The sequence below is a fragment of the Pollicipes pollicipes genome, unplaced genomic scaffold (assembly GCF_011947565.3).
Source record: "Pollicipes pollicipes isolate AB1234 unplaced genomic scaffold, Ppol_2.1 Scaffold_4881;HRSCAF=5763_pilon_pilon_pilon, whole genome shotgun sequence".
In the NCBI taxonomy this organism is placed as follows: domain Eukaryota; kingdom Metazoa; phylum Arthropoda; class Thecostraca; order Pollicipedomorpha; family Pollicipedidae; genus Pollicipes; species Pollicipes pollicipes.
The window spans coordinates 13,431,889-13,459,593 of NW_023596576.1; the positions used below are offsets into that span (position 1 = coordinate 13,431,889).

At 55.3% G+C, this 27,705-nt stretch overlaps 1 protein-coding gene and 1 long non-coding RNA gene across 2 annotated transcripts; both read right to left on the reverse strand.

Moving 5' to 3' along the window:
* Positions 1-752: 752 nt before the first annotated feature.
* LOC119099752 (uncharacterized) lies at positions 753-2,095 on the reverse strand. Its single transcript, XR_005094413.1, has 2 exons — positions 2,045-2,095; positions 753-1,168 (listed from the first exon to the last, which is right to left on the reverse strand). It is a non-coding gene; the product is annotated as an uncharacterized LOC119099752 (long non-coding RNA).
* A 9,475-nt stretch (positions 2,096-11,570) lies between these two features.
* On the reverse strand, positions 11,571-27,644 carry LOC119099848 (DNA-directed RNA polymerase III subunit RPC2). Its single transcript, XM_037222943.1, has 23 exons — positions 27,438-27,644; positions 26,548-26,702; positions 26,030-26,185; positions 25,468-25,612; positions 24,623-24,790; positions 23,329-23,486; positions 22,970-23,084; positions 22,171-22,356; positions 21,793-21,906; positions 21,234-21,362; positions 20,625-20,859; positions 19,865-20,018; positions 19,300-19,474; positions 18,604-18,730; positions 18,234-18,393; positions 17,681-17,779; positions 17,297-17,411; positions 16,836-16,954; positions 14,850-15,001; positions 14,260-14,424; positions 13,594-13,724; positions 12,532-12,785; positions 11,571-11,848 (listed from the first exon to the last, which is right to left on the reverse strand). Exons 1-23 carry the CDS (start codon positions 27,507-27,509, stop codon positions 11,719-11,721), a joined length of 3,414 nt encoding a protein of 1,137 aa, XP_037078838.1. The 5' UTR covers positions 27,510-27,644; the 3' UTR covers positions 11,571-11,718.
* Between the last annotated feature and the right edge of the window lie 61 nt (positions 27,645-27,705).

The window sequence follows — 27,705 nt, forward strand, 5'->3', positions numbered from 1 at the left end:
GATATCGCGAACACTGATTCTAGCAGTCATAGTGACTGCCTGCGGTTGCCGACCCTCGCGCTATTCCGGGAGGATTGTGATCTTGATTGACTGTTCGGTACTTCTTTCCTGATTGGCACTGAATCACACCTGAACGTTGCAGACTTACGAAACACCGGACTGGAAAGGTGTAACTCTTCACCTTAATGTGCGACGACGAGCGACGGTGTGTGCTTTCCATTATCGTTACCACTGAGCCTCGCCTGCCGTACAATTTCCGGACAGTGCACTGCCAGCAAGCTGGTCGTGGCAGACGCCGTATATCGCATTATTTTAGCGCCATCCAATTAGAAAAACTTTCTCCATCTGAACGCTCGGGATGATGAAATCCAAACCGGGGGCGGTGAGAGCAGAAAAGTACCGAAGCCGGCTATCTGGGTATGTTTTCCGGCGCTGGCCAGTGTGCAACGCGTGCATGCTTTGTTTTGTGACAGTTCGGCGAGCCCGGTTGTGTTGAGCCGCAGGTGCAGTGGTATGGTTAGCTATATCGTTTTGACGCTTCAGAGCTGGTGGTAGACGTGCCGGAAACGACCGGAATGGCGTTGCTTTCAATTACGGCGGACACTCCCTCACAATGGCGTTCAGTATTGACGGGGTAGTGAAATCTCGATCGTTTGTGTTGCTGTTTATGGCTGGTTATCTGCTACGAGGGTTAATCTAAAAACTGCATAGATGAAAGATGCGCACCAGATTATCCTTGGAAAATATCAGTACAGCAACTGGAAGTGTATTTTCCCAACGCATGTCCATAAAATAGTGCTACAGCAGGTGGACATGGAAAAGACCAAGAATATACAACTTATTTCACATACAGGCTGGGTATCGCTCGGGATGTCGGTCACGTGACGCCCAGTTCTGCCTGCGGCCAACCACGGGTGGAAAATATTCGAGGACGTTTGGTTTAAAAAACCGTCATGCCCTGATAAAATGTGCTAAGATGAGAATCACTAAACCTGCGCTGTTTCGATGTGAGCTGGTGCATGTTGTCACACTAAACATTGATAGATCTTGAAAGCCTGATCGTGTCTTCAAATGGACATTTTCAGGTAGTGAGGAACTCACTCGAACTACGGCATTCTCAGCAACATGAGATTTCCTTGTCCACTGGTCACGTGCCAATGAATGGCAGCTGGAATCCGGTGAAGAACGGTTACAAAACGAGCCATGCTAACGAAGCCACCATGAAAACGATCACTGGGCATACCGGACCGGATACGCATCTTGAGTTCCCGAAAGAAGCCGTCAGCCACAGTGACGAGGCGTACGACGTCCTGTCAAAGTAACGTAAATAGGGACAGCCAAGACACCCAATTAGCTTTCTGTCAGGGACTTAATTAAGGAGAGCTAGGAATAGCACAGAAAGTAGGCACAGTTTCTTGTTTTCTTTCCAATTCTAACTCGCGCTTTGAACGGCATGAGAGTGGTGATTTTGACGTCGCTGGCAGAACCCAAATTTGCAGGTAAAGGAGAGACGGTGCAAATTTTATGATGAATCAACACATTGCACCCAATCCGCACAAGTGACTTTTCAGTACCGTGTACGTCACAAGCAGAATACAGGAGTGGTGTTGACAGTACGGGGCTGATGGTAAGAGGGCTTAACGCGTAGATCTACTCGCCTCGCCAATGCATCATTGGCTGGAAGTCCCTAACAATGAAAACATAATGACCCTCAGAAGGTTATGCATCCCTGGGACAAGCAGATGAGCGCTGAGATGTCCAAGGAACTGTAAAGCGGTGAAGAGCGCGAGGCCGGGGGGCGCTGAGCCGGTTATTATTTGTGAACCCCCAAGTGGGCTGTTGAGACGGTTGGCAGGTCTGAGGCAACCAAGACCCACCAGGCCGTTAGAGTCCAACAGTGACAACGGATCAGTTTGCGAGAGAAGCCGTGTCTGAATAGATGAGAAACGCTATGGTACTAACAAGGGCGCCTGAAACTTTCAGAAGCCCTCATTAAGCCTTGAGGTAGCCGCTTGTAAGTGAAGCTGTCTGCGGGTCTACTTACATTCAGCGGCTCACAAGGTGGGGAGTAGAAATGACGAGGCGGATAAGGGCCCCGAACCACCGTCAGGGACCCGGATGAATAAGCTGTACCGATGCATGCATAATAGCGCGCCCATCGAGCTGGTTAGCGGCCCGAGACAAATATGAATACGCTGCCACAAACAAGGAACGACCAAGTGTCAAACGGAGAGCAAAATGAGCCACGAGACAGGCAGGTGCCTCCAACGGCATCAAGAGTCTTTGGAAATGCCAAGATGGTCGCCAGGACGTCCCGGGCTATGTCGGCTTTTAGAGTTTTTGGTCAAACATTATCAATATCTCGAGCTCTAATCAAAATTATGGTCCCAGCTTTTCTGGGTAGTTTAAAGCGTTCGTAAGGGCCTGAAACAAAAATGGGCCCGCGAAACATGTAAATGAGATCCGAGCCTTTAAAAACTTCTTAGCCAAAAGTAGCCACTTAGTTGACAGAGAGGGTACCCTTGGATGAACGAGCCCCCGTTTGCCTCTATTAGGGCCCTGCTGGGTGAACTTCTGACTTCGCCACTAACACTGCAGGCGTCATTCTTCCTAGAAAGGACAAGCGCCTTTCAACAACACTCGCCCGGGCAAGATAACACCCAGAGGATAAAGTCGCCGGCAATGTCCAGCTATCCGCGAGGCCGTCATGGGCTCTTGTGATGGTTCTCGGAGTTTTGCTCAGGACCTAACGCAATCTTACATTAACCACAACGAAAAGCGGGAACATGCCAGGCGTCATTTTGTCAAGGTTAGGTTATTGCGTTACTGCTCGTCGTCCGATTGGCAGCACTGGTCTTGGCTGGCGGCTTTTGACAGTCTGGGACTAACAATGCATTAGCCGCGCTTTTTTCTAACCACACGACCCTGACACGTCTCAAACATGTGGAACAAGCCGACGGTGCAAACCATCACTACACAACCTTAAACCCGTCGCACGTGAAACGACAGGGAACGCGCCGAGCGGCCGCCGCGATCTGTGACGTCATTATCCAACACCGTTCCTCATCGGATCCTCGGCCTGCTGGGGCGCAACAGTCCCACACCGTTCCCCGCCGGATCCTCGGCCTGCTGGGGAGCAGCAGTCCGATACCGTTCCCCGCCGGATCCTCGGCCTGCTGGGGCGCAGCAGTCCAACACCGTTCCCCGCCGGATCCTCGGCCTGCTGGAGCGCAGCCGTCCCACACCGCTCCCCATCGGATCCTCGGCCTGCTGGGGCGCAACAGTCCGATGCCGTTCCCCGCCGGATCCTGGCCTGCTGGAGCGCAGCCGTCCCACACCGTTCCCCATCGGATCCTCGGCCTGTTGGGGCGCAACAGTCCGATACCGTTCCCCGCCGGATCCTGGCCCGCAGCGCAACATCTAGCTCAGCATTCAAGCCCACCGTGTCAGGCAAACCTCCGCCAGCCACGCCGTGACGCACTTTCAAGCGGTGCGCTAAGATGCGGTATTGACAGCGCGTTAACAAACACCTCACACGTACGCTCATCGAAATCAACGTAATTTTAACGGTTTTCCATTGAGTGCTGCAGGTTCCGGCAGATATATTTCGTGCCCCACTAACATGTCTCACCATTCTTCATCCTTGTTCACATCCGTTCTCCGGGGAAGTTGATGTATGAAATGAAAAGGCCTGCATGATTTTCCGGTGGCTAACACGCCGCTTCCGCCGCCACTGCGCCGTTGTCGCCACAGTCGCGTGGTCCGCGCTGTCTTCGATGCGGCGAGTGACGCGGCGCCAGCGTGACGTCCTTGGAGTGACGTGCACGGCGTTCCTGGCGCGGTGTGGCGGTGCCGACACGGCGGGTGACGCGCCACCGCCGCGGGCACGCGTCGAGGTCAAGCACGCGTGACCTCGGCACGCGCCCGGCGAGGATCACAGAGGAGGTGGTGGCTGTACAGCTGCCACTGACCGCGCGATGTTTACATCACTGGCGAGGGGGCGCTACTCGGGGAAGCGAAATGCTGTCGTGTGGCAGAAAGCGTTTTGTGCTAAATTCTCATGATTTGGGAAGGCACGCCATACTAGTTTTCCTCGACGCTCAACTTATGTCGATGTTCACAGACAGAGGAACTCGTCATTATCGCCATCGCCTCGTTCAGGGCATATGGCTGTGGATCGGCCCGGGTCGCAGCACATAGTAATGCGCATCGCTGCCACCTCATGTCCCAGCCTTGATCATGCTTCACAGCCGATATGTGCGAGCACAGTGAAGCGAAGGGCAGCACTGGTCGGCACTCGGCGCTGTTCGCAGCCGTTCGGTAAAGTCCGCGGACGCCGGCCAGGCTGTGGTATGCGCTGCTGGCAGCCTTTCAAACTGCCATGCCCATTTCCCTGACAGATGGAGGAAAAAATTAGGAATGTTTCGGCGCCTTCCAAACCGTTTGAAGGGAAATCAATCGTGCCTGATGGAACGAAAGTGAAGCTCTAAAAGTATCTAGCGTCTTGCGTAATGACGCAAATAATAACGTGCACGCAACATGACTGCGATTTGCGGCAGTCACTAGGTGCAATATTTCACATTATTCGGAAATTCCTTCTGTGGGGTCATCTCGTAGAATCCGTCATCTAATGCTCCGTCCAATTATTGTTGCATCTAAACAATTCCAAGAGCGTACGAACATTCTACTAGAAACTGACGCCAGTAATCAGCGACATGAGGCCATGGATTGAAGCAATGACATTTTCAAACAACACTGATAAGTTATTAATAATTTCACACCGACGCAAAGCTGTTTAGTCGACAGTCCAAACCACACACGACTTTCCCAGATCAGCGGGGGAGAGGCCGATGGCAACGACAGCACACCATCCGCGAAAACTCGCACTAAACCTGCGATCCGACGCGGAGCGATCACTATCGCCTCCGAAGACAAGAGCTGGGCGGGGTGCTGCGCTCGCTCGCGCCGGGGGCCAGGTGTGGCGTGGCGCGGCGGAGAGGGACGGGCCGCCGCCGCCAGCCGGTGCGTGGCGGCCGCCAACTCGCGGTCGTAAATGGTGGCGGCCGCAGCCGGCCCACCCAGGCGGCAGCCAGCGCGGTGACGGGCGGGAAGGCTGGCGATGGGGAGGGGGTGGGAAGGCTGAAGATGGAATGGACGGGAAGGCTGGGGATGGGGACCGGCGGGAAGGCTGAAGATGGGACTGGCGGGAATGCTGGCGATGGGGAGGGGGTGGGAAGACTGAAGATGGGACGGACGGGAAGACTGGAGGTGGTGAGGGCGCAAGAAGGCTGGGGATGGGGAGGGGGTGGGAAGACTGGAGATGGTGAGGATACGGGAAGGGTTGAGATGGGGAAGGGGGCGGGAACCGAGGCCGGCACGGGAGCGGGGATATACGCGCAAGTAGCCCTGGCTGAGCCGGACTCTTGCACGTGTGTGTGTGTGCGTAAAAGGAGAAGGAAGTTGTGCACTTGCAACGCGTTACATTGAGAAATTATGCAGCCCGGACCGGTCAATATTCGCATCGGAAACGTAATAACTACTTTTCCATTGGCCTGGCCTCGAGCCAAAAGGCCGTTTTTTCTTGGCCTGCTCGAGAGTACCCCGGTGACGTAGACAACTGACATTGGAGCAGCGGGGCGCGCGCTGGGCCAAATGGCCGACTCTGGCGGGGCTCCTGAAAAACCAACAAGCATTCCTCAGCCACTACGTAGGCACGTCCTTGGCCTAACCACAGTCCTTCGACTAGCGCTAAACGGTGGGCGTTTGCGGCTGATTGAAAACTTCTGTCGCCGTTTATCCTCCGCATAAGGCGGCATTACATGGATCGTCACACAATACATTCCTATCCCCATCCGGCTGCCAAATTTCCGTTGGACATGACTCAATCACATTCTGACCTTGCGGGCCGACGGGGGCTGCCAAATGGCAAAGCTGTTTCGTATCAGCGGGCCCGACGTTTAATCGTCGCTCTTTTCGCGAGGCTATGCACGACCCAGGTCGTATGACCTTCGATGACATGATCGAGCGGTAGAAGGAAAAGCGTAGACACCATGACGATTGATGGGCCAGAGAGGCGCCGCATTTTTCGATCTTTGGACACCACACACATACGCACAGTGAGGTTAAGCGAGGCACGTGGTCACCATGATGCCTGCTTTTTCATCTGGAACGATGCATGAGGCTATCGCACACATGATCTTGAATGAACTGCAAATCTTCTGCTTGATAGATTACTAGAGTGGCTGAGTGCGTTAAGCTTGTTAACAAGGCGACACTTTCGAGTGGTGCGTTGCTTTAGTATCTCACGAAAGCATTGTTATGGTGGAACAACTGTTCTAATCCCTGCCGGCAGGCTTCGTTAAATAGCCGAAATGAACCTTCCGTCTGAGTAGCACCTGCCCACCGAACCCCAACTTGAAGAGCAAGACCAGAAAAAAAGCAGAAAAGGAGCGAAGACGAGGAAAGCCAGCAAAATAACAAAAAATTGTGTTGACATACCACTTGTTCATTTCATAACGCAAAAATACAGTTTGTGTGCATCAGTCCGATCGCACCGCTAGAGCGTTTGAGCCGGAAAAAAACGTCAGTGTTGCTCAACATTTTATGCCAAGTCAATGGTGAATAAGATCGCAAATATCGGCGAAACTAGTTAATGAATTCGCCATACGTGAGAGCTAAAAACACATAAGCCATAATTTTGCTGTCTTCAGGTCAGGTTAAGCAAAGTAAACTTCAGTTTATGCCAGATTATAGAGCTTACACGGTCCAAGAATGGAAGGGGAACTTAGGTACGCCCGTAAAGTTAATAAGCCACAAAGTCCACTGACGTGATTAAGATCACATCGCTTCCATCCATTTGTCAGTGATACTCCAGGGCCACCCGACACTTCTTGGTGGTATACCACGACCTTGACTTCAGCTGAATTGGAATTTAGGATTGAAACCACGTTTTCAAAGCACAGCCACGAGCTACGCCGCTTGTAAACCTCACAGTGTAAACACAGTTATCCTACCAGTTCATCTTTTTTTATTATGATACGACTTACGCCATCGGAAAATGTGACAAATTGATGAAAATAAACAGTTTCAGCTCCCCGTACACGGTGATAGCGCTGATTGTGTTGTGCCCTGGAAAACTGACGAACGCTTCTATGGTTTCGGAAACAACGCAGTGAAAAAGCTACGTTGTCGCTTGGGCTAGCTGTAACTTCATCTCACATGAACTGTGTATTAAATGACCTTAGCGTGCAGCATTAAATTGTTTGGGTAAGTATGTGATGTCAGGACCGTGCGGGCAAATCTTAAGTCATTTGCAATACCTGACCCCAAGTAGTCTTGCCCTTAAAAAACGAACGAAAGGGGTCCTTCACTTTTTAAGGAAAGAGTGCTGAATGTTTTCTAAGAAGGTGCTGGCATTTTGACCAGCTGAGTTTGCGTCATTCTTCAACATGTTGCGAGGATTGCAAACTTCTAATCTTAACTTTCACGATCTACAACCTCTTTTTCCACTTGTACCGTTGTTATTTACTCAAAATTGACAACTCACGCCCATTTCTCGCAGAAAATGCACTTGAAAGAGGTTCCTAGTGCTCAATTAAACGTCATCACTCAAGTGCATTACTGTCGTCCTGACCACTTGAGTAGCTCAGATCAATCAAGGTCAAGACAAGTCAGACTTTTGGCCATTGTGATCTTACTCGACATTCTGAAGGTCATGTGATGTACGATGTCATAGATATCTTGAGACAGCTCTGGAAAGCCTTTCTAACACCGATTTATCCACTGACGCGACTTGTTTAGTTCTTGATGCAACGGGGGGGGGGGGGGGGGGCAACACAGCAGTAGCAAGAGCTGTTCGACGCCGTTTCCGAAGGGTCGTAGCTTGTTTGGTCCCTGAGATATCGGAAGGGTCCATAAAAGGAATCATTTGACCCCTATGAAGTGATTCGGCCTGCCAAAGGTCGCATCCATCACCATCGTTAAGTTGTCCTTGTCTGGTTGCAGTTTGACGATAGCTGCCGAACGTCATGTTCCCTGTGACTCTTGTTTGGTTCCTGAGATCTCGGCAGTGGGGGAGGGGGGGGGGGGGCGGAGGGGCTCCGGGAATCCCCTCGGGCGGGCGACGACGAAAAGCGCCATTAGGACGAGGGTTAACGAATCTGTTGTATTCCTTGAAGGGAGTGCTCCACATTTGTATGGGGATTTTAACTGAAATTGTCGTCTTGAAGATCATTTAGCGCAATTCACAGTCCTTTCCTTCCTAAGACCCAAATCCCTCTAGTTTCTCGGCTACGCGCCCACGACGGTGGGCGGGCTGTTTTGATGAGATCTTCGAGGTCACTCAGGTATCTATGACGCTAAAATAACGTTATTCAATTATTGCCGTTCCAATGCTTATGTGGCGATCAAGACCAATCCGAATATAATCATATAGTCGTTCATGTCTGACGTTCGTGCGCATGATTTCCATGTATAACGGCCGTCAGTTCGCTCGTAATCAATGCTGTGCTAGGTACAATGACGTAATAAAGGATGATGTGTTGAACATATTTACTAAACAGAGAAATGGTGTCTAGGGCAGTCTTTTCCACTGGAAACATGCCAATAGTTATAGGGGTCTTATTTCATCATATCCGATGCTAATTTCAATGTCTTCAAATGTGGCATATTCCCTTTAAGCTGCGTCACGCCCTAACATGCGTAAGAGCATGATTTGGGCTTCGTGACCTAACATGATAAGGCGAACTTTCGAGCCAGATGTGAATGATTCCAAACTCCGGCAGTCCAGATTTCGTTGTGGTGTATAAGTTGGCTCGGAAAAGCCTTTGACAAACAATAACAAGCGAAACAGATGCTTGCTCAGCCTTTTGCGCTGTCGCGGGTTACCGCAGCACGTGCTCTCCACTTTCAACGTTTCTTACAGCTCACCAAGCTACTCACCGGCTTAAAATGTCCCGCCATACGGCGCAGGTAACGCTTACGACTTCCTGGGTCTGGGACCGCGTCCCGTGAAGTCCACGTGTGAATGATGTGAATAAACACACACACACACACACACACCGGCTCATCGCCCGAATAAGCAAACACGCCGCAGATGTGGGCCAGCACAGGAATGTCAACAAACGGGCCGCCATCACTTTTGAACGCCTCATCAACGGTGTCTTGATGGGGCGTTGATCATCACATCTGCGTTGATGTTGTTATTCCTTACAATGCAACTGACAAAGCTCGAGCTGCCAAGCGTTCGCAGACCTGACTTCTAAGTGGTGAAGGGGCGTTGTCGCAATATCCTTGGTGGCATTCGACAGTTAACTAACCTCTGCAGAGAGCGTTGAGTAGTCAAATTACTCCACGAAAACGCATGGTCATAACGTTAAAATCCGAGAAAATGAAATGCGACAGGTTTTACGTTTTCAGCTGCAATGTAACTGATTTATTAGGCTCTTTTTAAGAACATTTATATCGCGGCATGTTAAATGCAAGGGTTGAGCCGCCCAGCACTGCATACTATCAGTCCAGCGGCACATTAGTTCGTAACGTACTTTGCCGCGCTTGGCTGTCTATATAGCGTAAATACATGATGCTCCTGATATAATTCGGTGCAGTGTGTGCTGGTGCATGCGGGCAGAGCACTTAACATTACAAAACTGCTCAGACACCATTAATGCTGCGCTAACGAAGCTGCAAATGCACATCTATATCCAGAAATCCGGCTCCGTTCTTCTGTATTGCCAATATGACCCGATCTGACACGAGTGGGGGTGTCAGTGATCCGTTCCGCGCTAACTGCCCGAACCTAAGAGTTCGTGCCACCCAACGACTGGTCGGAGAGACAACGCAATCCCACGTTCACTACAGACAGACCATGTTGTAGACTCGCCGTATGTCTTTAACAACCGCGCACGTCCGCTGGAGAGCGCGCGTGCAAAAACGCTCATCGCTCAGTTCACGTTGTTGCAAGTCTTTGAAAGTTGTTGGTCTACGGAGGGTCTTTGGCATGATTGCAGACGCTGAGACAAGAACACAGACGATCGAAGGCGTACCAGTGATCATCGGGGAAAAACTTTTGACACGTATAAGGCTTGAGGTCAAAGACTTGTTGAACATTTGGACTTGTTCCAAATGTCTAAAATCCGATCAATGGCGTACACGTCATTTTTGTTCTTAGCACTTCGAAGTTTTGTCAATCGAAGCGTGCTGGTTGCTTGGCTCACATCCCTCGCCGCGACAGAGGGGAGTGGATGTTTCTCAGTCTTATCGTCGCAAATCATCGCCGCGTGGAAACACGTATAGTGATGGGAATAGGTCACTGCTCTTCTCTGCGAGTTGACTAATTATAGTGCTCCACAGCGGTTTGCTGTGAATGTATGCCATTAAACTTCCCCATCCTTACATCTGTGAGGGCACGACGGATGAAAATCGTTCCTTGGACGACTGAAGATCTCGTTGTTTCAGCTGCATCGAGAGGTTGTTACAAACATCGCTTCAATCACAGCACAGTTGTCCGCACACATCAAGAATGGGCCACGGAATCACTCCCTTCCCTCTCCACCAACGCGGTTCATTTTCATCTAGGCTTTGACATATACAGGCAGAACGTCCACGCAAGCATCTGAACCGTATCCGAGACCACGCCACTCGGGGATCACCACCCAGTCTCGGCTCCTGACAGAGCGGCTCCGACCCAGCGCCAGACCCTGCCGCCGCCGAGCGCGCGCGCCGGCTCACCTCCAGGTCGTCCCGGGGTCCGCCAAACACTTGCAGCCGGTTTCCGGACGCCATGGCGGCGCTGAGGGCAGCACGCGTCTCTCACGGGGACAGGACGGCAGCGCGACACGCCGGCGACTGCGGCGACCGGCCGCGGACGGAGGACGTCGGGCTATTTCGGGCGACGGCCGCGGCACCCGTCGCCGCCCGCGTCCCCGTGCCAGGGCCCGCCGGAGCGTCCAGCGCCACGCGCGCCGGCGGGGGCGGCGAGGGGTGCGGCGCGGCGCGGCGGGGGCGGCGAGGGGGCGCGACACGGCGCGGCGGGGGCGTAGACGGAGCAGTGGCTTCTGAAGGGGGCGGGGGAGTGTTCGGGCGCGCGAGACGATAGAGGTGTGTGGGTTGAGGAGGGGGGGGGGGGGAGAACTAAATGGATGTCAGGGTGCGGACGGCACCACAGGACACCGTAGGGCACCACAGTGGTGCCCGTGAGCATGTGGGTGTGGGTGGTGCCCGTGTGTGTGTGTGTGTGTAGAGACGGGGGAGACTACGGAGGTGTTGGGTGAAACGGAACCTGGCAGTTTTATGATCGGCGACTGGAGAGTACACCCCAACATTGACGAATATCTTGCGAAGGCAAACACAAGGCCCGGCTATCAAGGCTCCGTCAGGCCTCACATCAGTCCCTACTGACCGCCGCTGCCGGCCGGGGCACCCGGCTGGCCGTCGCTGCCTGCCGGGGCGGCGCAAAGACACCCTCAGGCCGCACCGGGCTAACAATCCCCATCCCGAGCAATGAGACTTCAGTTCTCCAGTCATCGCGAAGAGCAGTCGTCACAGCAGCGATGGAAAGCCGCCACATCGCATAGTGACAGCTCCGACCCATCCCGGGCGGAAGCGTCCTGTATTCAACAGCATACCGATCACATACCAAAACATTGGTAACAATGCCTCGTACCGCCACAGCCAGACGGCCTTCGGTCCACCGAGCCGTGGGTCCCGCAGCCGCCACCCTCACTCCCAATACTTCTTCAGCTTGATCTTGGGAAACACGTTCATGGACTGCAGCTCCTGGAAGAGCAGCTTGCAGGCGTACGGGATGCGGATGGATGAGACGGCGCCGCTCGACTGGCAGAAGTGACACCTGGCGGATGCGTCGCGAACCTCAGACCGCACTCCGAACACGCATTACATTGCGAACAGGAACAGCGTCCATAGATTAACAGGACATGGAAGGAACAGCACGTCGACGTACCTGCATTAAAACAAGCGGATGCGTCCACTTTCTGCGAAAACTCCTAACGTCAGTAATGTCTGCGATCCAGGCGATGACAGTGGGATCACGATACGATGGTAGCGAACGATGAAACGATAATAACGTTAACGACGACGAAATAAGTGAATGAATTTGGTTTCTCACGTAATTGAGGAAGGACGAGGTGGGAGCGACACCTATAGTGATGCATGACGCCAGAGCGTTATAGCTACAACTTAGCGCCAGGGTACACCCTCCTTAGATCTTAGTACGCATGCCGGTAAAAGAGAACGGAAGAGATTGTTTGGGTTGTGGGCTGGGTAAGGCTTTACAGAAAATTCGTTTGTGCTCATATCATTGCGATGCCCATATCACCTGGCCCATCAATTACGAACGCAGAAGCCACACGGTTTTAGCCCAGCCTATCCCCACCACCACTGACCACCCTTAGCGCCCCAGCCTGCCCCCCCCCCCCCCCCCCACACTGACCACTCTTTGCCCCAGGCTGGGGTGGTCCCCACCACCACTGACCATTCTTAGCACCCCAGCCTGTCCCCACCGCCACCACTGACCATCCCGAGTAGCCCAGCGCGCCGCATGTGTTGCACACGTCCACGGAGAAGGCGTCCGAGGAGATCATCAGCCGCTCCAGCAGCAGCATGGAGGCGCCGTACGCCACCAGACAGTCGCGCTCCATCTCGCCCAGCCGGAGGCCGCCCTCGCGCGAGCGGCCCTCCGTCGGCTGGCGCGTCAGCACGGCACGGGGCCCGCGGGCGCGAGCGTGCATCTTGTCCAGCACCATGTGCTTCAGCTTCTGGTAGTAGATCTGGTGCAGGACAGGGCGGAGAGAGTTAGCCTCCGGGCGTTACCGACGCAGAGGCGGCAATGTTGTGAGTCAAAGCGTAAGAGATCAAGAGCGCCGATCGTTATCACGAGGTAAGCGCAGTGTGCGTGTCAGCCGGCCTTCCTGACGACTCGCCAACCCCCTCCCGCCAGCAGATCGCGCTCTGATCTCTGGTAACAAGACAAGACGCTAGGACCTCTAGCAACAAGACACTCGCAAAGCCGAAAACAGGGCCATTGAGACCCTGTCTGTAATAACAAGATATGAACATGCGTTCTGATCAGGGGCTTTTCGGTAACGTTTCCTCCTTACCCTTCCTTCGAAGATATTACGAACCATGTGCGGGCCCTTTCTCAAAACCCGCCATAATCAGTAAAGATAAAGAAGCGACCATCAACGTCGATCACACGTGCGCTTAGTGGTCAAAGTATGCATGCGGAGTACATATAACTCCATCCAAACGGACTCAATATTACAACTCACCACATAACAAACACTGTAGATCACCCAAATACACACCGCTACACCCATACACACACAAACATACACGAATACCGCCAACGCGACAAACCTGATTGCTTTGACGAGCAACAAGAGCTGACAACGAGATTAAGGAGTGTCGTAACTGATCAAACATCATTTGATCAAGCCAAAGCTGTCAACGGCCGGCCAGACGCACACCAATCCTGCCGATCGGCTGGCCGCGGCCCAGCGCCGCTCCGACAGAGACCAGCCACCGGCCGGCGTCCGCCGCGCGCCGGCCGGTACGGCTGGCCGCCGCGCCACTCACCGGCCCGAAGTAGATGTAGCCGGTGAGCGTCTCGCCGGTGATTCCCGACGTCATCACCTGCTTGCCCTGGTAGTTGTAGCCAAAGCGGACCAGCGTCTCGCTCACGTCGCGCACCTTCGAGCCGCCGAACGCTGCCGGGGCGGGCGGCACATGCGATTGTCAGGCGGCGGCGGCGTCCCAGCGGCAGCGCGTCAGGCGGCCGGGGAGAGGGGGGGGGGGCGCTCTCACGAGAAATGTGCTGTGCGTGACTGAGTGACGACAAGTGACTGACAAACGCCAGTCAGCGGCGAGTTACAGAGACCTGAAGCTGATGGCGGCTGAGGAAGATGCGACCAAGTCACGACAGCCTTACCGCATCATAAGAAAAGACGCGCGACCGCCACAGCTACGCAGACCGGCACACCGAACATCCGAACATGACGCGCCTGCTCTCTTCGCCCCCCCCCCGCACATCAGCGGGGGCCCTCCAGACGCGCGCTGATGTGCAGGGGGGGGGGGGGGCTGATGTGTCGTGGCTCTCCAGCGTCCAGCGCCTCTCTCCCTCCGCCACCAGCCAGCACATCAGCGGGGGCCCTCCAGACGCGCGTCCAGCGCCACACTTTCTCCGCCAACAGCCGGCTCATCAGCAGGAGGCCTCCAGACGCGCGCCCGGCACCGAACTCTCACCGGTGCCGTAGTGCAGTTTGCCCTCCATGAGGCCGGCCTTGCCGGCCAGCAGCTCCATCAGCTTGCCGACCGTCATGCGGGACGGGTAGCCGTGCGGGTTCATCACCATGTCGGGGCAGATGCCCTGGTCCGTGAACGGCATGTCCTCCTGGTCCACGATCAAACCTGGTGGCCCCGAGCGCACGCCGCGATCAGGCGGGCCGCGCCGCTCCCGCACCACGTGGCGAGGCTGGCTCGGGCAGGCGCCGGGAGGGTCGGCCAGTGGCGAACGGTGACATGAGATGGCTAGTCGCACAGCCACGCCGTTCCCCGTGATTTGGTGATTCTGTACGGTTCAGTAGTTCATACAGTAATAAGGACGCACTGCAATCCCTGAGTGAACCCAACACGGCAACCAACCCACCAGTCAAACAAACAGCGACGTATGCGATCAGCATCCAACTAACAACTTATCAGCACCAGGAGCACCTCCATTCATCAGCCTGGCCGCGCCCACCCCGAGAGCCTGACCATGGCGGCCACCCCCGAGCACAGGACCGCAGGGCCACGCGGCCTGCCTGCCGAGCGGTGGGGAGTGAGGTACGCCTCACCAGTGACGCCCTTCTGTCCGTGACGGCTGCTGAACTTGTCGCCCAGCTCGGGCCGGCGCGTCTGGCGCAGCAGCAGCTTGATGAGGAACGCCTCCTCGGCGTTGGACGAGATCATCACCTTCTCGATGTGCGACGGCACCGGGCCCTTGTACCTGTCGGACCGAGCGGCCACGTCTGAGTCGCCCGACAATGCAGGCGGCTGGCAGAGGCAGGCTGCGTCCACCCAGGGACACGTGCGCAGCGCATCTTACGACCTGTCGTGGTCTGTCGTCGGTTCACGCGAACTGGCTCTCACGGCTTAATAACCCACGTAGCACTTAACAAATGTACGTGGCACTCCACACTTCACTGTCAATTTTCGCGATCACCATATTGTTCCGTGCCGGAGCAAAACGTGTTGCGTTCGTATCCGGTCACCCTCGCGTTATGTTGCATAAGTTACAGAGCGCTGCTCGGCTAAAAACCATTGCGGGCGGCAGTTTTTATGCAGCTTTTGCAGTTTTGGGCGGCATTTTACAAGTGATCGCATAATTCCTTCCCCGTCCATATAGAGCAAGTCAAATGGGAAAAGTACATCAAACCAAGATTGTTCAGGGAACAAAATGAGAGGTACGCTAACATGTGCTCGGGTGGGGAGGCGGGGCGCCAATTTGCCCCCTCCCCCCATCCTGTTGGTTCTTTCCGACATGACTTCTGAGTGCGCTAAACTTTGCACAACTGTGGGTCATTGAACAGCCGACCTATCAGCACAACGCATTAAATGTACCTCATAAGGTCGCTGACCTATGGCAGTCAGGCCATGGAGGTCAGATGGTGTCACTGACCTAAAACGACCTCGATTAATATTTCGCTTTGAGGAGCATACCACCTGGGGTAGTGCCTGGCGCAGATGTAAACTGATACCTAAATGATTAAGTATAACCCCAATGTATGTCAAATCAATCTCGAAGGTTTTTGGCTGCTTTTGGTAAAAAAATGGTCAAATAAGGTCACTGACCTGATACGACCACCAGTCACATTTTGCTTGGAAGTGGCATCTATGTAAAAGCTGGTTGCGTGTAGGGGTCTCAAGGCATCTCGGACGCCGATCTGGTCTTTGACCTTGTTTGACTTTATTTGACCCGCAGACCACGAGTGAGAAAACTCAAAATTTTAAAGGGAACGTTTCGCACCTGAAGATATTGAAGCAAGCATCAGATATGACGGAAAAACTCCCTTATAACTGATAGTCTGCATTTAAGTAGAAAGGACTGTGCTCTCGACACCATTTATCTGTTTAGTAAATATTCCCCTTGATAAGTCATTGCTTGATTACGTCATCGTATCTTGCGCAACATTGATTGCGAGCCAACTGACGGCCGTTATATCTGCCAATCGCGTTCACGAACGTCAAATGTACACGACTCGACCATCATATTTTCCTTAGCCTTGATCGCCGTATGGCTTATGGAACGGAAGGATTTGAATGACGTTCTTATAACGACATGAATGCCACGGCGACTCAGGAATACTCTCCCTATTTTCGCGGGCATGTAGCTCAGAAACTAGAGGGGTTTAGGCCTTAAGGAGGGTTGTAAGCTCCACCGAAAGGTCTTCAGGACGGCTATTTCCGTTCAAAACCCCAAATAAATGTGGAACACCCCCTTTAAACACAAATTAGTCCACATAGAACCCTACCTACCCAGTAAATATGGTGTATATATTTGGTGTATGGGTGTAGATTTTAGTTTTTGAGAGCTCTATGGGCATCAAATTGATCCCACCGCCTGAGCACGGCGCCTTTGACCGGCCACTTGGACGCGTGTGAAGAGTTCAGTGGCTCGGCCTTTCTACTTAAAGATTTTCATGCCTTGAAGGCGTTTATCTCCAACCCTGTTCCTTCATCATTTCCTGGTCGAAAGCCTCCTCTATGCATTGCACAGTGTCATGCAGAATGTCCGTCAGCTGTTGGCGCGTGGGTGTGGGCGGCGCGCGGGGGACACTCACGTGACAGGCACGTCCCTGTACTCCGGCGGCTGGCGCGGCGCCCCGGCCGGCGCGTTCAGCGGGTTCATTGTCACCGTCGGCATCGACTTGTTCACCAGCACCTGCTTGTTCTCCACGATCTGGCGGCGGCGGGGGCGCGTGGCTCAGTCCAGCAGGCGAGGTGGATGCGGGGCAGCCGGCCGCCGCGGTCGCAGAACATCGCACCCATCGCACAACCTTGGAGCGGTACTACGACTCAGACGTGACCACCATGACTGGGGATGACTACGACTATGACTGGGGATGACAAAGCGGAGCGAGCCAGGTGCCCGTCGATGCAGCCTCGCTCGCTTCACGCCACAGTGCGATACTCCACGGTCGACGCACAGCAAACCGCTTCACCACGCGAACACGCAGGCCACCGCGCTGCGCGTCCGTTTGCGCCGCGTGCGGCCGGTGCGGCCGCGCGGGTACGTTCGTACCTCGCCCGGCGCGGTGATGCCGTCGGCGTCGAGCGCCTTGTGCCGCCAGATGGGCTCCCTGGTCTCGGCGTCCACCAGCGGACCCTGCACGCGGTCGTGCGTCTGGTTGGCGTACCTGCCGGGGGGCCCCAGAGCGGTCAAACTTCCCGCTAGCCTCTGACGTCTCGCGCCGGGTGCGAGCTCATGTTGCGGCAGCTCCACAGGCCCATGGTAACGTGAGCCGCGGGTCTCGTTTGAATTCCTGCCTTAGTTCGTCAGGCCACAGTCATACGACGACAAAGAGCAGTAGGCAGCGGAATCTTAGGCAGCAGAATCTGAAGCGCCAGCACCCAGACGCGTACTGACGTGTTCGGACGTCGCACGCTCGGCTCGCGGGGGACTCACCTCTTCAGGGTGCATTTGGAGTTCCTGTAGACGAGGCAGCGGCCGTAGCCGCGGTCCAGGGACGCCTTGTTCAGGATGAGCGCGTCCTCGATGTCGTAACTGGGGACGCGCCGGCCAGCGTGTGGGTAGCAGGTGCGGCGGGGCAACAGGACATCACGCCCTCGTCGCGCCCACACCGCTGATGTAAGCGCTCATGCCACGCAGGTGAGCGCGACCGTTTGGACACAACGGGCGGACATGCTGATGTAGATATATCCGCGTATGTACGAGCGTAGAACGTTCGTTACGCCAAGTCATCAAACGAAGCCGTAGCTCATCACGCTACAGTCCAACACACTTTCAGAGCGAATCATTGGCGTCCTTGGGGCGTCTGTAATCCACACTGGAATCCCACACCGTGGGAAAACTCACGCCATGGAACAAAGGGCCGCGACATGTCTACACAATCACGAACGCACTCGGCGAGCAGCGCCAATCACCGCACGCAAAACCACGCCTCCCGTCCAGCGCCAAGGCCCGAGCCGACCGTGCGGTCCGCGGCAGCGCGCCTCACCCGCTGTAGCTCATGACGGCCACCATGGCGTTCTGGCCGGCCGGCAGCTGCTCGAAGTTGATGAGCTCGATGGTCTTGGACTTGACCATCGGCTTCTGCGGGTACACCAGGTTGTACATCAGCGTGTCGATGCGGTTGCGCTGGTTCCACGCGATCGTGCCTGCCGGCGGGGAGGAAGCGCACGTGAGCCGCGAGGGCGGCTGACCGGGCCGGCAGATCAGCTGAGCCACACCTGCGACGCTCCCGCCAGCGGCCCGAGGCCGTCCGGGTCCTGCCCAGGCCGTCGGCAGGGACCCGTTCCGCCAGAGGGCGCGCCGCGCCGCGTCACCTCCGCCCCCGGCCGGCCCGGCCCGGCGTCGGCTCCACTCACCCATGGCCTGCTTGCCCATAGCGCACTGGTACGTGTTGCGCGGGCTCTGGTTGTGGTGCGGATAGGGGATGAGGCCGGCGCACACTCCCAGCAGCGTGAACGGCTCGACCTCGAGGTGCGTCGTCACCTGCCCACACGGGTCACGGTCAACACGCGGCGGCGCGTGAAGGTGGCGCCATGCAGCGTGAGGGCGATCAACCACCACGGCTCACGACACGCGGTGACGATGGTGGGCGACACAGGCGTGCGGCGGAACACTGTCGCCGTAATGGTAGCGATGTGAATGTTGGTGATCAACAGGGCATGTGACACAGCCGGGTACCATCGTTGTCACGTGCGTGCGGAGGGGCCTGGTTCGTTGCGTCCCGACGATTCGAACGCGCAGCACGGCATCAGCTCATCGGTTAACAGCCAGCGACAGCGGCCGGAAGAAACACCTCGCTACCATTACGCTGCCGCCCAAATCAGACAGGCTTCGAGCAGTGCGATGCCGAAAATGTCTGCATCTGTCTGCGAAAACTCGCCCACAGATTCGACTGCACGTATCAACCCGACCTAGCACGAACAAGACGGCTGCACAGCACACAGAGCAGACAACTTTTAGACGGCGCCAATGGTGCCTTGCTGCCGCTGTCGGTCCCCACCAGTCATCGGCACCTCCAGTGCTGAGCACGCGTCCCTGCCGGCCGAGCTCACCGCCGTAATGTCCTTCTCGTAGAGGGCGATGTTGCTGTCGTTCTCCTCGTTCACGTCCAGGTACTCGACCAGGCCGTCGTGCAGGAAGTCCTGGAAGGTGCGCAGACCGCGCGCCAGCTCCTCCATGTGGGCGGCCGTGACGCGCGGTCGGCTCCGCTCCACGATGATGTACGGCCTGCCGCGGCACGGGGCGCCTGGGTCAGCCGGGGCTGGGTGGGGCAACCGCACGGTCGGCGGTCAAGATCACCGGTGAGGCGCTTCTATGCGGCGGCAGCTGGACGGTGAGGTGTAAGTAGCGGTTGGTCCCGTTGGGTGTATAGCGTTTACACCATGGACCGTGGATCAAAACCGGACGCGAGCTGTTCGGTGATGTCGATGGGCTACCACTCGGGCAATGCTCATGAGGCCATGTCGCATGTGGAGGACGGTAAATACATCGTACCCCACCGCAGTTGTCCTGCATTTCGGTATCCGCCTACTCCGTAGTTACCTGTTCAAGGCACGAGCACGCTGACCCTCCACCTCGTGTACACCACCCACCCTTGACCTGACGCGCGACCCCCACCTGCACAGCCGGCCGCCGTCCGAGCTGACGTAGACGCAGCGGTGCTTGTGGCTGGGGTAGATGGAGACGAAGCCGGAGAGGAGGCCGCTGCGCCGCAGCAGACGGAACGTCTGGATCAGTCGGCGGTAGTTGCGCGTCACACCCAGGATGTTGCCTGTCGGCGCAGCGCGGCGTCAGGCGGGCAGGCGCTGAGGAGTTCGCGCCGCCGTGCTGTCGTGCGTGCTGCGCCGTTTAGTGCTAGTGGTGCTGTCGTCAGCGGGTCCGGCGCCAGACCTGCACTGGACCTGCCCGGTGTCGTGTCGAGCCCAGGCAGGATGGGTGTGCAGGATGTTTGGTGAAGTGACCAGATTCCTGATCTGGACCCTCTGATGTTGCGCCATTTCCCGTCTTTACGCAAAATGGCCCGACGACGGCTGCACTTCATGCGAGTTTGCCGAATCTAGCGTCTTTGGTGAAAAGTCCACAATTGACGGGATGACGTTACAGGAATAGACATTTCAGGCTTGAGCATGGTCTGCCAACGACCAGAACAACTTGTGACACTGTCTTAGGGTCACACGAGGACACATAAGGCCACAGGTCCAAAGGGAAAATGCCACACATGTGATATACGTGAATGCGATGGGCGGACTAGCGTAATGAAGCCCAGACCAGTAAAAATTCACATGATTCTTCCACGAACAACGCGTTCATTTTCGCCGCCATTCCAGAGGATGCCATCAGCGCTGGTCCCCCGATCCGCCCGATGGCTTCAAAGTACCGTTGAGAAAGACGATGTAGACGGAGTTATGACTGAGCTCCTCGCCGCAGAGGAAGTTGATGTCCTCAACGCCGATGTTGAAGGCAGCGCGGATGATGGGCGTGTCGTCGGCCTCGGTCGTGATGTGCGTCATCAGCGCCAGGTTCTTCACCAGCCCGCACGACTCGCCCTCGGGCGTGTCCGACGGACAGAGCATGCCCCACTGAGACGGCTGCAGCGACCGCGGCCCGCTCACCTGACAAGAGGGGCAGGAAAGTCAGCCCGGTCACGCTGCGACAGCGCGACGGACGGGAGGCAATCAGACGCCAGTGCGCAAGCAGATGTCCATGGTTAACAGCATCGTCCAGAAAACGAACTCCCCGCTGGGCCATGTTGCAGGGTGTGAAACCGGAACACGGAGCCTTAGAAGAGACGATGTCGCATGCTCTGTGCGCCATGCAGCCACGCTGGCACAATAACGCCGCAGATTTACCCCGGTATCTCTTTGTGAATAAACTGAACAGTCTTAGCACGCAGAACAAAGGTCCGTCCTCGAACCAGAACCCGTCTCCGTCCACGCCATGGAAGGCGCAGAGCCTGTACGGGGAGACTCCCCATCCGTGGGCGCACCTTCCGTGTCCGCTCGAACTGCGAGTTGACCCGAGTCATCATGCCCAGACAGGAGATGTAGGAGAGCCGCGAGAGCACCTGCGTCACGCCGTGGCGCTCCATCTTGAACCGCTTGATGATCCAGTTACCCTGCAGCAGAGCGGCACGCTTGTGACGTGGATGGCGTTACGGCGGGGCTTGTACAGCAAGCGAACGTCGCCGCCAGTCAGGTGGGTTGCCGACCGTAGCTGCTGAGGATGCCGCGAGCCTTTCGCGCGCCTGCCGAGCTTTGGAGGCCCACACACAAGGCTGTGTGTACAAATAATAAAAGGCACCCACCCGCCACCGAAGTGAACAACCCCTTCGCCTGGCAGTCCATGTCCCGGCCCAGCGTCCCCCGGGGCAGGACTGAAGAGCTGAGCAGAATGACAAAGGGCTCTGATCCCGCCGACCACGCGCGACGCCGGCGCCGTGTCCACGCGGGACACCAGCCCCGTATCTGCGCAGGCACGGCGCACGGCGAGCAGGGCGCCACTCTGCGACGCCACCGGGGCAGGCGGAGCGCCGCGCCGGCTCCTACCGAGGAGATGGCCTGCTCCAGACCGAAGCTGATCTGGTCCTGCCGCATGTGCTTCACGATGTCGAACTGGGCCGCTTTCACCTTCGGAATGTTCTTGTCGGCGATCATCTTCAGCTGAAAGGAACGTCAAACCAGTCAGAACGTGGTCCGATAATGCCCAATCAATATGACAAAATAGGCAAAAAGGGATACCAATTTTGACGTTCGCCACTTACGTTGAGAAAGGTACCGCTCTTGCTCCGCCCAAGAATTACCCGGCCGTTTCTAGATATGCTTGCTACACTACGCATTCCGGTCTTCTCCCCCCCCCCCCCCCCGCACGATGCAGCATCGGGTGACACGGCCGCCCTCTACAGACCCTGTCCCCGTTCAACTCACCTCCCAGTTGAACTTCTTGAACAGGTCCTCGAACAGCAAGCTGATGAGCGAGCCGGCCAGCTCCATACGCTTGTTGCCGTAGTAGTCGCGGTCATCAATCACCTTCTCGTCGGCCTGGGCCTCGACCACGCGACGCACCATCAACGCCAGGTAGAACGCCTTCATCTTGAAGTTGTAGTTCTCCACCTGTCGCCAGCAGACAGTCGCCGGTCACGTGAACTCTTCCCACACGCACCTCACGCGACCGGAACATTCTCCGCGCGCGCTTCACGTGGCCGCGCCATTCTCCGCGCGCGCTCCACGTGGCCAGAACATTCTCCGCACGCACTTCACGTGTCCGGAGTATCGCGGGTGACATCATGTTGGAACGTTGGACCGGTTTTGTCGCGGCGCGCGGGCTGGGGCCGTCAGCACACGGGCTATGACGGCCCCACCTTAATATGGCAAGCTGGGCTCTCAACGAACTCTCAAGACGACAATACACGGAAGCGAGACGCAAAACTGAACATGCTGTAGTGAGAACACCGCAATAACATCAGCAACACGCAGGACGTTCCCCATGGTTACAGAGGCGCCAAGTCGTGGGTGACCGTTGCTGACAATATAATGGGACGTGGGCGGCTACCATCAACAACGTACCGGACGTGGACGGCTTCCGCCAACAACGTACCGGACGTGGATGGCTGCCACGGACAACGTACCGGAGCGTTGGCGGCTGCCACTGACAACATGTAATGGGACGTGGGCGGCTGTCGCGGACAACGTGCCAGGACGTGGGCGGCTGCCAATGACAACGTACCGGGACGTGGGCCAGTATGGTGGTGGCCAGCAGGTGGCGCACCTCGTCGGCCGGACTCTTCTTCTGTCCGAAGCCTCCCATATACACCTTCTGCACCAGCTTACTGCCCATGTACCTAGCACATGACGGGGGTGGAGTCAGCGGCTGGGGGCTAGCGGTCGGTAAGGTAGAGTCGAGGCGCCAGACACCGTCAGCGTTGCACAAACTCAAAGTAATAATAAAACGCGACGCAGTGTGTCATCCTTCCCACGGGGCAACGAATGATCAGTGATGCCCCAAGTGCCTCGATCGCTATTTCACAATGAAGCGCATCTCGCGTCCAAACCCTACCCCCCTCCCCTCCCGTTGCAGCGCCTCACTTGAGAGCCTGCAGCTGCGTGAAGACCTGCGCCCGGTGGCACTCCTCCATGGTGGAGGCCAGCGAGGTCATGATGTTGCTCTCTGTGCCCACCATCTGCACGATCTCCTGGTCCGACTCAATGCCCATCGCCTTAAAGACGATCGACACTGGGATCACCTGCGCGGGACGAGGACTGGTCACATCGACACTGGGATCACTTGCGTGGGACGAATACCGGTCAGATCGACATCGGGATCACTTGCGCGGGATGAGGACCGGTCAGATCGACGCAGGGGTCACCTGCGCGGGACGAGGACTGGTCAGATCGACACTGGAATCACCTGTGCGGGACGAGAACCGGTCGGTGCCGCGTAGCATCCACAAACCACACTGTTTTCAGCGCTCGTTGAAAGTCATATCAATACAGCGTAGCGGCAAAGGTTAGCTCGGCAGTACGGACTACGACCACATTCCTAATATTCTACACGAGACACGCATTCCTACCATTCCGCACGGGATACAAGCCACGCATGACTCGAGCCTCCCGCGCTGAAAAATATTATGTTTCACAAATATGTCCGTGGCATCCCAGAGGAAAACGTAATTTAAGGCACGCATGGCGCGATAGCGCCATGCCACTATAGCGTCAAACATCCGGGCACTCCCAGGTCGCCTAAATAAGAGCGGCCTCGAGCCGTCAGAGCACACCGGCGCCCCGGTCCGCTGCGGCACGCGAGCACGTCAGCAGACGCCGCCTGACAGGCCTCTGGCGCCGCTCCCGCGCCCGGGGCAGGGTATGACGGCGCACTGACAGATCGCGGCTTCCGGCCGACAGCCAATCACAGGCCATCGGTTGGTCTGGTACACCTAACGCTGGCAGCAGTGAGTGCACTGACAGCCAGACCAGGTACAGCAATCACTGTTATTCGCCGAAAGATGGAATGCTGTATTATATAGAATATAGAATGATGATGGGAATGTACCATGACGTTAACAGCATAAAATGAAAACTTATTTATGCAGTTGGACTGAGCACGGCATCACGCTTCTGCCAACTAAACCCTGCAAAGACTATTCCAATATCTGAGAAAAATTGTGCTCGGCCGTGGCACTGTGAATTGCTGGTAAATTACCGGACTATGCTCATTCCTGCATTATATAACAATACATCCTGACTTCGTCCCAAACAACATTGCTCACAGACTAAAAAACGGCTCCAATCCCTCGGAAAACGGCAAACCAACAAGCCACTGACGGGAGGGGGGGGGGGGGCAATCAGCCCCCCGAGATGAGTGTACTGCACTGCGACTGACATCTTTGAAGGTGTTGTGCTTCAGGTAGTATTTGCCGCGCTTGAAGATGAGGTTGGTGCGTGACTTCTTCTCGTGGGTGCTGCTGGTGACCTGGCATTGCACGTTGCCCTTGCTGTCCTGCTCCACGATCATGCGGTTCTTGCTGAGCTGCTCCTGGATCAGCACCACCTAGCGGACAGCACGTGAACCAGCGGTCTGGTTAGCCCAGTAACTTCACAACACAGGCGGGGTGGCCGCCGCACATGGGTGGCTTAGACGGTTGCGGTCAACACAATGCAATAGATGGGAACATGCTTAAATTGTCACTACCTCCTTAAAAGAGCACCAGCAGATTAGAAATATGTCTACAGAATGTCAGTACAGTACATCTCAAATGCAATTGCCTACGGGTTCCCTTCGTGAATACTAGCGACAGTCAGCCTGCTTCACCCACAAAGACCGGCAGGCTTCCTTCAACACACACACATCTCACGCTTCTCGGGTCGCGCGGGCGAGGGGTCAGCCCGTGCCCGTGCCACTGCCGCTGCTTGACCTTCTCGGCTCGCGCGGCCGGAGCGGTCAACCCATACCGCCCCTTGACCTCGGCTCTCACGGGCGAGAAGGTCAGCCCGTGCAGCCACCTGACCTCGGCTCGCGCGGTCGAGCGGCCAGCCCATGCCGCCCCTTGACCTCGGCTCTTACGGGCGAGAAGGTCAGCCCTGTCGCCACCTGACCTCCGTTCGCACGGGCGAGAAGGCATCCCGTGCAGCCACCTGACCTCGGCTCGCGCGGTCGAGCGGCCAGCCCATGCCGCCCTTGACCTCGGCTCACGCGGGCGAGAAGGCAGCTCACTGCTGCCGCCTAACCTTCTCGGTTCCGCGGACGACGAAGTAGCCGCCGGGGTCGTGCGGACACTCGTCCAGCTTGGCCAGCTCGGCGTGCGTCTTGCCCGTCAGCACGCAGTTGGAGCTGCGCAGCATGATGGGCATGCGGCCGATCGGCAGGCCGTTCCTGAGCACAAACGCAACATGGTGGGGCGGCTGCGGTGCGACGTTCGGCCGTGAAATGTCGGGACATATCCAGCCACGCCACTAAACACAATGTGGAAGACCGAAAATTTGTGGAAAGCCGCCAAATTGAATGGAACGCGAATTATGACCTGGTGCAGGTAAATCTGATGACTGATGGGGGGGGGGGGGGGGGGGGAATGGGCTGCACCACAGCCTTGCACTAATCCCAGCGTCCTCCTGCGATATTGCGAAAGTTTAGCAACATGACTTACCTCACTACACATTTGCAAAATAGCAAAACAGCAATGGCTTGCAAAGAATGGATGGAGAATAGCTGGAGAGAAAGGGAAAGTGCAAAACTCCTACCAGAAGCGAGCTCACGTGAGCCTATCCTCCAGGGCCAGGACAGGTGACCCACCTGACGACGCGCTGGTTGCCGCGCGTGTACTCGATGTCGACGGTGACGGTGGCCGAGTAAGTGATGTCGCGCAGCCGGCACTCGTGCGGCGAAGTCGGCCGGTTCATGTTGAAGCCCTCCTCCACATCAGGGATACCCACATGCACATTCAAGTACCTGGTGATGGTGGCAGTGAAGCAGTGGTCACTCAAGATGATCTGATAGTCAGGCTCATGACCACATCACAGCATTGTATTTTCTGGCACTCAAAAGCATTGGGACTAGAGTCCAATTCTGCTGGATAATAAGATGCAGAAACTACCCCCATGTCATACCAGCAGCAGAATATAGTAACTGAGTAGTCAAGTACCACAAATATGGCTCTATTTGCCACCAAATCTTGGTCAAAATGAAGCTCAAAGTACAAAAAAGTATTCCATATTTCACACCAGATGATCAGAACACCTATTCTAAGCATGAATTTATCTATAGATGGCAAACATTCAGTTGCAGTGTTGGGTTAGTTAACTTATACTCACTTCACATAGAAACTAGGGTCTGCATCACTGACAACCTTGTCATTTGCATTGACAATATTCTTGATATCAGTGTTTATGAAGTAATTGAATGAGTCAATGTGCTGCTTCACCAGCCCTTTTGTCTGCAGGAAAGCAGGCAACAGCTTCCATTTGTCCTGAAAAAGGTGATGCACATATCTGCCTGATGTTCAATCGCATATGGTCCTGCCTACCAATCAGTACCAGGCATATCTGCAATTCAAATACAAAAAGATATCCTTTGAGCATTTTTGAGACAAATGCTAACCTATGGTGTACTAGGTTAAACTTAGCTAAGATCTCAGGAACAATGCCCAGTGGGCAGAGATGCTCTGCTCAAACTCACATGCTCTCATTGCATATTGCGCATGGAATGGCCCCAAAAGACCCTGTGTGCCTGGTTCTGCCAAAACTAGTACAACATTTTGGGATGATAAGCAGTCACATGCTGAGCTGGAAAATGCACATATTGTGAATAACATTGCAAGTCATCATACTTCCAAACTTTTGCCTACAGGTTACTATTTCAATTAAAACATCAACAAACACAAAATGGAATAACACAATTCATTAACAAGGATTTGAGTTGCACTTATAATGAGCACATATTGGCAAATGATAAGGGTTACTATGAGAAGAAGAAACAAGAAACAAGAACAGGTACAAGAAGAACGCAGGGACTATAAAGCTGGCACAAGTGCAATACTCAGGTCAGACAAGGCCAGGGTAAAAGTGGAGGCATAAGTGCATGAACAGCAGAGTGAGTGTCAGTACGCATATGAGTAGCAGAATTATTGTTAATAACAATGCTACTAAATACTGGAGACAAACAATAGTGCTAATATATGACATATAGATAAGTGTCTACTCACCTCAACAGCCTTGATAGGCTCAGCCAATCTGCTCATTTGACCATGGCTCCCACTCCAAATACTTTCCCCCATTCTTCGCCTGGGCTTTAGGAATTGCTTCACAGAATAAATATATCAATATCAAGACATCAACACATCACACGTGGCTGATAATCTTGGCATAAACGGTATAAACATATCAAAACAAAACCGGCATAACATCCCAGAGATTTCTTCCCGTGCAGACTTTTGTAGCAACTGCGCCGTGAATGTATCAATATTTTAAAGG

What these genes read in the sequence shown, in the direction of transcription:
- LOC119099848 (XM_037222943.1), bottom strand. Translation starts at nt 27,509, where the DNA reads ATGGGGGAAAGTATTTGGAGTGGGAGCCATGGTCAAATGAGCAGATTG. An exon ending in AGCACAACACCTTCAAAGAT is followed by an intron (nt 23,487 to 24,622) that starts GTCAGTCGCAGT and finishes CGTCCCGCGCAG; the next exon opens with GTGATCCCAGTGTCGATCGT. An exon ending in TATGGGCAAGCAGGCCATGG is followed by an intron (nt 18,394 to 18,603) that starts GTGAGTGGAGCC and finishes CCCCGCCGGCAG; the next exon opens with GCACGATCGCGTGGAACCAG.